General features: G+C 38.8%; 1 protein-coding gene across 1 annotated transcript; it reads right to left on the reverse strand.

Moving 5' to 3' along the window:
* Window positions 1-1,556: 1,556 nt before the first annotated feature.
* On the reverse strand, window positions 1,557-10,102 carry LOC145787838 (zinc finger SWIM domain-containing protein 3-like). Its single transcript, XM_082599673.1, has 8 exons — window positions 9,768-10,102; window positions 8,925-9,039; window positions 8,129-8,357; window positions 5,503-6,870; window positions 5,066-5,236; window positions 4,391-4,561; window positions 4,084-4,236; window positions 1,557-3,925 (listed from the first exon to the last, which is right to left on the reverse strand). The coding sequence occupies exons 3-8, from the start codon at window positions 8,340-8,342 to the stop codon at window positions 3,549-3,551; spliced, it is 2,454 nt and encodes an 817-aa protein (XP_082455799.1). The 5' UTR covers window positions 8,343-8,357; window positions 8,925-9,039; window positions 9,768-10,102; the 3' UTR covers window positions 1,557-3,548.
* Between the last annotated feature and the right edge of the window lie 366 nt (window positions 10,103-10,468).

Below are 10,468 nucleotides of genomic sequence, written 5' to 3' on the forward strand. Positions count from 1 at the left end.
GGTGAAATTAGTCAACCATGACAAAAAAAAGCGTGCAAGTGTCCGCTTTTACCTAATAGCTATGTAACACAAGCCCGAAAAACACCACATATCTCCTTAGAAAAGAATTAAACTTGACCAAGTTTAACTATTTATCCGAAGAATAGCCTACTTCTAAAGATACCAGCATTTAATCAATAATATATCTTTGTCGTTTCTGCTTCGATTTTTACAATTGAACCATTGCTGGAAAGCGCAAGCTATCGTTTATCCAAATGAAGGTCAGCCAGACTCTAAAAGTTAAAAATATTTCTTAGGTAAAGAGTTGAACTTGACCGACTTTAACCATTTATCCCAAAAATACTTGTAAAGATACCAGCATTTAATAAACGCTAATCTAAAGAACATATCTCTGTCTATTGACAAGCAAAAGTTGAGGTTGATAGCTTTTTCACAAAGCGAGCAACCGGGCTTCAAACACAAGCAAATAGCGCCCGATGACTCGTTGCATTTCCGAATCGAAGCAAGTATGCAAGTCTCCCCGGTCTGCGATCATTATATGTCTTTATTAAATTAGTTGTAAGTTGCTTGTTTCTGCTTCGATTTTAACAATTGAACCATTGCTGGAAAGCACAAGCTATCGTCTATCCAAATTAAGGTCAGCCAGACTCTAAAAGTTAAAAATATTTCTTAGGTAAAGAGTTGAACTTGACCGACTTTAACCATTTATCCCACAAATATTTTTAAAGATAACAGCATTTAATAAACGCTAATCTAAACAACATATCTCTGTCTATTGACAAGCAAAAGTTGAGGTTGATAGCTTTTTCACAAAGCGAGCAACCGGGCTTCAAACACAAGCAAATAGCGCCAGATGACTCGTTGCATTTCCGAAAAGCTAGGCTATTTACAAAAAGTGAATACCGCACATGTTAAACAAAAACTGTACATATTTTGAGCACAGCACAGTAACTGTTAGGCCAGATCATCACCCATGTGTCCCTCCTCTCCTTGCCTAGATGAGACCTGCCATTTGTCCTCGCAACCCTTTTTGTTTCCCGACCAAACTGAGAAGTTTAGAGTTTCGTTATTTGTTGGATGCAAATAGACGCATGCTTACATTTTTGACCACCTTAAAACACTAAACCAGTTTCTGCTCGACATAGCCTACAGTGTTCAATTTTTGTCCCAGGAATCAACTCTTCAAGCAATACTTTCCCTACTTTGTGTGCACTAACATCCTAATTTATATGCCATTGTTAACAATTGCGATATTCGTGAATTCATTTGAGGCTTTGGGTACCGGAATTAATATACTTATTTGAACTAGCAAATTCAATCCACAACACTTTCCACTAGGCTGTTACTTAACACTAAGCACGCATATGCGCTGCGATTTGTGGCCGTGTTAGCAACTGAAAAAAAGCCTTGGTGTGAAGATCACTGAATTGTTCAAAATGTGAGCTCAGTAGCCTATTACTGTGCTTGCAACTGCATGGTGCTATCAACGTGCAAAACAACTCGGCTCCAGGTCCCCTGCGGTCACAGACACGCATATTATCCCTGAATAGGGGGGTATCGCGTTTGCCATTCGCTCATTGTCGCCTGGTTTGATTGCAAACAAGTCTGTTCTATGTAGTTGCTTTCCTCATTGCGTCTAGTATGTCAGCACAATTGCTTTATCATCGCGAACGCCATTGTCACTTTTCCTCATCCACCTTTCCCAGGCTTGTTCGCGATGAAAGGCACAGAGTAACACGTAGCAATCTGCGGAACAAGAAGTCGTGGGCACTGAGTGGTAAAGTACAGTAGCAACTTAACAGTGACGACACAAATGCATGAGCAATGGAGACAGCACACAAGCAACGAAAATGTTAATGCAATTCACTAACTTGAAAAAACGCTTTCGATGGCCTTGATTTCCGCCTCACATTTATCGGTCATGAAAAACGAAGGGTTCCAGTTTTCTGACCACCCTTTTACAACAGAAAGTGCTTCTGCTATGTCCGAAGCTTGTTCATTTTGGATAATAAACGTAGCAACAACCTGGTAACCAACATTCGTTCTGACGCAAAGAAAAAATAGAGGAAGGGAATACTTGGACGTCTTGTAAGTTGCATCCAAGAGGCAAATGCCTTGGCCGCAACGATGCAACAATCGTATTATCTTCATCTACGATGAGTTACAATCAACTAAATTTTCATCTTATGATAGTAGCCTACAGAAATAATATACGGTACTGTACGTAACATTGAAAACCACCAAGCCTACTACGTGAATATGGTAAAAAATAAATTGTCTCAAAAAGATTGGTTGTGACCCAAACCCTGCCTTTAGTTACCGCTGGACATGTCACTTGGTCCAATCAATAACACCACATAGGCGTATGGATTTGGCACACTAGATGGAAAAAATACAAAAGAGGTCAGTGAAGTAGGCTAGGCTACTTTGAATCAACAAAGCTTTTACACCTGAAAACTGAGTGTCTTTAAGAAACGAGATGAAAAGTTGATGAAACAGAACACATTTACATATGTTTATAGCATTTTTTGCAGTTAGTAAACCGTTTCCTCTTTTATGATGCCTAACCTCCACTTTGGTGAAAACACTGTGCTTTGCAGAAACCTTTTCAGAATCTTTGTCAACAAAGAAAAGGCTTATTATTGTAGTATGAATATCAACACTTAGTACACTAGTGAATTACAATGACAGGATGTTAAAAATCAACATTAACATGGCACCGTATGCTCGTTTCTGAACAACAACAAGCTTCGTTCCTGCTTTTGCTTCGTACTCTTCAATGGATCTCATGGCATCTTCAACTGAAGCCAACCACTTTCAACAATAAACAATTGATTTTTTACTGTTATAAACTTATGGATCTTCATCACCCATTTTTTGCCATAAGAAATCAAAGCATTTATGCCATAGCCTAAGATTACAGTGAAGAAATGTAAATACTACACACATGCAACAAATCTGGATTTAGCGAGTATAAGGTAGCTGATAGTTTGAAGCTCCAGTTTTTCTTCTTTCCTTCTACTATAAGTACTTCACCACATTTAGGTTTGTTTTATTCTGATGACAGCTCCTGATGAGTCAGTCAAAAAAAAAACTGCAGCTTCGAGCTACCTTTTACTTGCTATTTTCAAGTTCTGTACCACCATTTGCTATGAAAGAGTTCAACATACGTATACTAATTGTGTTAAGTTGGAAACAGTAAAATAGTTGAATATTAATGAACTGTTGAAGGTCTTGTTGGACCGTAGTATATTGCAGCAACTACATTACAAACCTGTACTAGTCCATGACTTTCAGCCAGCTCTCCCAAAGAATGTTAAATGTCCTAAATGCATCAGAACTTTTAATGCCAGGATTGGACTCATTAGTCATTCAAGAACACATCGTTAGCGTTTTATGTGAGGACCATTGAAGAAACGATTTTTATCAAATGTTACAAGTTTCAAGCATAACGCGTCAAGGCCAATAAGTCTTTTCGTAGTTCACGGTTTACATAACCTTGGTTTAATTGACAAAGCGAGATTGCAGTATCACCTGAACATTCAATGTCACTTCTCCATAAGGTTGCATTTCCTGCAGAACCAAGACTTCGTTTTTGGCGGCATTGTTCTACCAAGACATCTCAGATGGTGCCAATCCAGACACGAGTCGCACATGATGCTGTCGCCTGCATCAAGATCTAAATAACAGGAGATGCACAACCAGCGGCCTTTATTTCGCAAAGTGGTCAGTAGGTTCTCCATCAACGTCCAACCGTCAAAAGAAAAATGTCTTCGCACAGAAGCAATGGCAATGTTTTCATCTAAACACTTCATTGGAATTCTTTCGGGCAACGTTTCAATTTCATTTTCTTCGATCAGTCGATCGCTGAATGGACGCAAGACCTCTTCTACTACCTCAGAATCGACAAACCAACTGAGTATTGCTGAAAAATATGACCATGGGTGACTTTGTTTGATGTAGCCTACGTACGCTTTGACGTAGCCTATCGGCTAGGCAGACCCACAGAAGTCAAAGTGTAGTTTTTTAAACTAACGTAGGCTATAACAAAAATGAAGTCACACAAACATAAATGCAACAAACCTGCTTCTTTCTGAAAAGACGACTTCAGTCTGAATGGAATTGGTCCGCTCTTTTTTTGTCTCTTGCGTGGTAACCCAATGACTGTCAATCCAGCTCCTTTTGGCCTGCCACGTTTCATCATCTTCGGTGGAAATTTAATTGATCCTGCATCATCTGTTAATAAACACAACGAGAATCGAATATAGGCTACAACGTAGAAAACATCACTATTTCAACGTTTTTATTAAAAAATTAATAAACATAATGCATTATGCAATGCAAGAAAAAACAACTAATCAGAAATGAATGTTTCAGAAACAGCACATACTTGTAAAAGACTGAATAGAACTGGACGGTGTCTGCATCATAATCGCACTGGTATCAACGGTCGACAAGACGTCACCGGGTGTGTGCTGTGAACTACTACTTGAGACTGTAGGAAGTGCAATTCCAGGATCATTGCTGGAAGATGTTGCAGCAGCACTTCCAGTATCAGTGCCTGAAAAGGATCACCTCTGAGCAATGAAGAAACAATAGAAGCGTCGCACGAGTCTTTACTGGACAATTATTGGATGTGTTGCACTGTTGCAATGGGGGCCAAACTGACGAGGTTACGGTCCTGGGCGGAACATAATGTCGTATAATCGTAAATACGTGCACTGGCAGTAGATATTGTGATATACCGTATTTTGAGTTGGAAGCGAGCACTTGAGGTGTCAACAAATCTACATTAACCTTTTGAAAACAAGATTTTGTTGCAGCCAAAACATGCTTCTGGCGTGGTTACCGAATGCCAACCAATCCAGTATCTATCAAAATCTGCTAGGTGTTTCTCGATGATTATTTGCACAATGCTGCATCACCTGCCAATAAACTCATTACTTATCAAATAATGCAGACCGTGCTATAATCTTAAGAAACATGAAACGTAGTGTAAGCGCAGCATGCAATGCAAGAAAAAAAAAACAACTAATCAGAAATGAAGCTTTCAGAAATAGCATACTTCTAAAAGACTGAACAGAACTGGACGGAGTCTGCATCATAATCGCACTGGTATCAACGGTCGACAAGACGTCACAGGGTGTGTGCTGTAAAGTACTGTTTGAGACCGTAGGAAATACAATTCCAGGATCATTGCTGGAAGATGTTGCAGCAGCACTTCCAGTATTAGTGCCTGAAAAGGATCATGCAGTTGTTCACAAAAGCAGAATTACTGAGCATCTGCAACCTTGTATAATCGTAAATTAGTGCGCAACTGCGCATGCAGTACATATTAGCCCACATATTGGATAGCTCAACGCCATAAAAATCATTGCTCAAAAAAAAATTGACTGCAAAATCACGACGCAAGTTGCAGTAACTAACCCATATCTCTTCAGATATTTGAAAAAGTAGGCTAGTTTTTCTGATTTAGTAAATAGTGCTAGCATATAGGCCTACCTTTCTGAGTTTGACCCAAAAAGTTCACAACTTGGAATTTCTTTCCTTCCTGCAAGAACTCTGCAATTTGTCGTAAATTATCCAGGTTGTATTGGAATTCATCCATTCCTTGTTCAGATATCATTAACGCAATCTTCTGGGAAATATCTTGAACACGGCGATACTTTTGCTGTTCTGATAAAACACATCTTCTTTGAGGCTTGTTAAGAATCTCAACAGCTGGTAATGTGGATGCAGGACCGTTGTCCAGTGAGTTTCTTGTCAGGCGATGGGATTTAAGAAAATATTGCATTGTCCACCGTTCTGAACAAAGATTGGGATTGTACTCTGACATATGGAGCTGCCTTCTAACTGCTAAGACATGCCTACAAGGTAGCAGCATTGATGATGTGAATCCACAAGGACATGCTGTTGTTGTGACTGCCAATTCCCCATGGACACGAGATTTTACTATGGCAGAATCATTCAAAATCTCTGACATGACAACCTTTTCCGCTAACTTGAATTGTTGTTGCACATGAATATATGCAAATGGTGTCAGTAGCTGTTGGTATTGTCTCTCCGCCACACTTGAAATCGCATCAATTGGAACCTTAAGGAAAGCATTTGACGCTTTGTGGTCACGTTCGGTGGAAAGAGATTGGATACATGCCATCAGATCTTTAAAAAACATGGTCATTCCTGAGTATCTTGTTATGACACTTTTCAACTTTCCATTGATGGATTCCAGTCGATTATTAGTTCTGTTCAAAAAATTAGCTTTCAAGTTGCTCAGTCCATCCACCCATTGATGTCGAATAGCATGCCAGTTATCGTTATAATATGTTGTGACAGCAATTGGGACTGTGTCAACGAATTGGTTATACAGTAAATTATAAGCTGACTCATTTTTGGCATTTGCCAGTTTTCCTAAAATTTCCAGTGATACCTGCCTTTGGGCTGAAGAAATGCCTAATTTTTCCATGGAAACTTCTCTACGAAAAGTGCGAAGGGTATGAAAATAGCAAATTAAAATTTCTGCAGTAGGCAGCATTTTCATCATGGCATCCCGCTCTGTCATGTCTTTGTCAGCCATTACAACCTCCACTTTATCCCAAGCTGGATTGTGGAGTTTAAACTGAGTTAACAGCTTGCTGATGGTCAGTTTGTCTTCAGTGGCTACAAGCCACAGACACACAATTTCACTCTGACCTAAGCCATCAACATTCAGCATCACATATAATGGCATTCTCAAGTCATTAAGTTTGTAGGTTGCATCAATCAGCAGCATTTCGGGATATGCCGCAAAGGTTTCCCGCATGTCTTTCGTTTGAAAGTATATCGCCTGCAATTGTTTGTCATCATCTGCAAACACATCTACTGCAGCACCTAAAATGAAAATAAACTGAGGATTAGTATACCCTACAAAGCAAGAATCTTGACAATCCTGGGCCAGACTAAAATAGCGCAAAACAATTAGGCCTATTAGGCACTCCATCAGATTTAAAAGCAAAAACATCAACTTTTAGTGAAATTTGTTTTCTATTCTATGTTATTTTAATTATTGGCCAGAGGAAGGATGTTTAGGCCTTTGGTAATATTTACATCATATAATCAATGTTCCAACTGAGCGGTTGTATACCACTCTCACCCCATTCTCTAAAAGATGCCACATTGCAATGCTTAGGGTCCGTTAAAAGGATCCATTAGGAGTAAACTTTTACGTAGATTTCAAATTTAGCAATGTTTTCTATTTCTATCCACTCAAAGTAGAATTGTTTCAAGATATTGAAGACCTTTGATTGAATTCCTTGATCCCGCTTTCAATCTTACAATCCCCATAGCGCCTTATGTTGCAACAAAAATCTTTGGAGCATGAGTTTGGGAAAGTAGAATGAATTCTTATGAAGAAAATGAAGCAAAAAATACTCTCAATTGACCCTTTATAGCTCAATGTTGCAAATTTTCCACACGTTGTAGGGTACTGCTAATATTCTGTGTTGGTTATACTAGACAAACGTTTTCTGAATAGAAAAACGTCTGAAAATTAGATATTTTTCTTGTGTAGCCTACTATGATGTGCGTACTGGTAATCCGCAGTTTGCTGCAGTAGACAGAGTCTATTGACCGGTAAACCAGGCGGTCAACACTTTAAATTGAACTGGCAATGGTGAGATTGAACCCACGTCATCGAAATAATTCATCTGCAGTCTAAACCATTACGGCAAGAGGTCAATCGCGAATTGCTTAATTGACATTATATCTGAAATGGTTCAAGAAGAATGCTCACAATATCATGTGACACTCAATCTGCAGCAGCGACCTGTAGATTGCAAATACGCCTACGGTGTTGACCAATGTTACAGGCAACCTGGTAGCCTATTCTTGCATTGCTGCAGTACTACAATGATGCAAAAAATTAGATTTTTCCAAGGTCATGACCCTGACCACAGCTTGCACACACACATCCGGCTCTAGGCCGGAGTCACATCACCTCCAGTACGGAGCCAGAATTTGACCGGAACCGGAGCTCATTCTATCTCTACTTATCATACTGCACATAGAAATTAGAAAGTCATCTCTACTATTTAGCATGAACATATCTTGTACTGTATAACAGACAAAAAAGTTTTGTCTGTCGACTAACCTTTTTCTTTGTTCATTTCATTAATAAGTTCATCATAGGTGTTTTCATACAAAGGTCTCTGTTTTGCGGCAATATTATGCAGATCTTTAAGAATAACTGTTTTTCCTGTAGAAGCTGCAATGTGCTTTTGTACCAACTTTTTATTTGCTTTGGTGGCAAGCATTTCTCCGATCACACTGCTTTCTGTTTCATTTAATCTTCGTTGTTTAGGCATCAAATTAAATGCATTCTGAAAAATAATTTATATGCACATAGTCAAGAAAATGACATATCTTTTGACAGGTGTCCAACCCACAGAGATGGGCAAGATCACCAGGTTTGGTGAATCGGCGGCTTGAATATGACCAGTTTCGCACAAACTGGTCATATTCAGCATGTGCGTAGTCATGCGCGCAAAGTGAAATGACCACTTTACCGTGTCTTACGATGAAGTCAAGATCAGAAAAACTGTCTTGCAACATTCTTAACGTGTTTTAGTACAGTAGCAAACAATATTTGAACTTCAAGTGTCATAATCAAAATGCAATTATACACGAAAAGTAATTTTTTGGATAAAGGGGGTTTTGGACGGAAATTTCAATTTTTTTTACTAGTGGTCTTAGAATGTACTGTTGTATCCTAAAACCTGGGTTAAAATTGAATTTGAAAAAAAAGCCGATTAACCCCCCCCCCCCTAATGTTATTGCTCTTTTTTATCCTTCACATAATTTCTGATGAAAGCCTCCTTATCATATACAGGGCTAGTGTGACCATAGCTCAAAGGCTATGACTACTACAAAGGGTTATTTCCACTTACTTCATTGAAATCATGATTATGATCATTGACATTACTAATCTCAGTGATGCATAGCGCTTTTCCATCTGACGTTGCATTTACTTTGATTCCAAATGGACAACCTTTGATAAAAGTACTGAAAAACAACAAAGATGAGGTGACATAGGCCGTGTTGAATCACCCATAAGTACACCTAAATTAGCCATAACTCACGTTAAAGTAGCCTACCTGCAAGTCATGTCAAATTGCCCATAAGTTGCATCCAATTACCTATAAGCCCACCTGAATTACCCATAAAGTCACGTTGAATTACCACAAGTTCAGCCGAGCATTCTCATAAATCTAGTCGATTTACCCATAAGTGACGTCAAATTGCCAAAAAGCTGCGTTGAAGTACCCATAAGGCATGTCTTTATGGATAATTTCATGAGACTTACGGGTAATTCGACGAATTGTGCTGATGAGCAATTCGACGTAACATATGGGTAAATTGACAAAACTAATGGGTAATTCAATGCAACTTAGGAATAATTCTGGGCATGACAATTCAATGGAAATTACAATAGACAGCATGCGGGAATGGTTCAGCAGAATATATGCATTTTGCTAAGTTCTAAGCATTCATAAGGAATGTAGGCAATTTGCACTTATGCAAAACTCAATCTATTAGCAAAACTTATTACAATAGACAGCATGCGGGAATGGTTCAGCAGAATATATGCATTTTGCTAAGTTCTTAGCATTCATAAGGAATGTAGGCAATTTGCACTTATGCAAAACTCAATCTATTAGCAAAACTTATGCATATAGGCTACATGAGTAGCTCAACCTATGGGCACCAAGGACAAAACCATCATTACTTACCTTTGATTTGGTTATTTTCCTTGACTACATGATTTGGGTGTTCTTCCTCCATGCACACAAGCATACTGTATTGTACGATACTTCAACTGTTCATTCCAGGTTTTTGTGGATGTAAGTGCTAGACGTCGTTTTGCGCGTTCAATTGTTATGGAATTTCTCACATAAACATTGACAAAGTTTTCTTTTTCCCATTGCTTAATAGCCGAAGAAAGTGTCTCAAAACTGTAATATAATGCTCCCTTCGTAATCATGATGACGATGGATTCATTGACGTGTAGTTTCGATCAGCAAAATCAGCAACTACCGCGGTTCACTCTACGATCAAGTGTGCAGCACAAGCCAATACGCATGCGCGCGAAATTACGTATGAGCGTCGTCGGATGAAACGCCTGAGCGCATTAAGGTCTTGCTCGAGTAAACAACGTCTTGCTTGAGTGGTGCTTGTAAGAATAGCTTCAGAGGCTAGTTTTACAATATGTTGTAAGAATAGCCACTTCGAACAAATTAATGCATCAAGAGTGTTCCCCAGAAAACTATCAACACTTTGGATAACCCACCAAGGTCAATCAACAAAGCAAATATCTTTTTGTCTTGATTTTTTATACTCATATAATTAGTTCAAAAAAAATTCACTAGCCCTCATCTTTCTAAATTTGTAAAATATTTATTAAGGTGTTGCGACTGTGCCATATTTTAAACTG

The sequence above is a fragment of the Aplidium turbinatum genome, chromosome 18 (genome assembly GCF_918807975.1).
Source record: "Aplidium turbinatum chromosome 18, kaAplTurb1.1, whole genome shotgun sequence".
Lineage (NCBI taxonomy): Eukaryota > Metazoa > Chordata > Ascidiacea > Aplousobranchia > Polyclinidae > Aplidium > Aplidium turbinatum.

What these genes read in the sequence shown, in the direction of transcription:
- LOC145787838 (XM_082599673.1), bottom strand. Translation starts at nt 8,342, where the DNA reads ATGCCTAAACAACGAAGATTAAATGAAACAGAAAGCAGTGTGATCGGA. An exon ending in TTCTATTCAGTCTTTTACAA is followed by an intron (nt 4,237 to 4,390) that starts GTATGTGCTGTT and finishes GTTTATTAACAG; the next exon opens with ATGATGCAGGATCAATTAAA. An exon ending in GTCTTTTCAGAAAGAAGCAG is followed by an intron (nt 3,926 to 4,083) that starts GTTTGTTGCATT and finishes CATATTTTTCAG; the next exon opens with CAATACTCAGTTGGTTTGTC.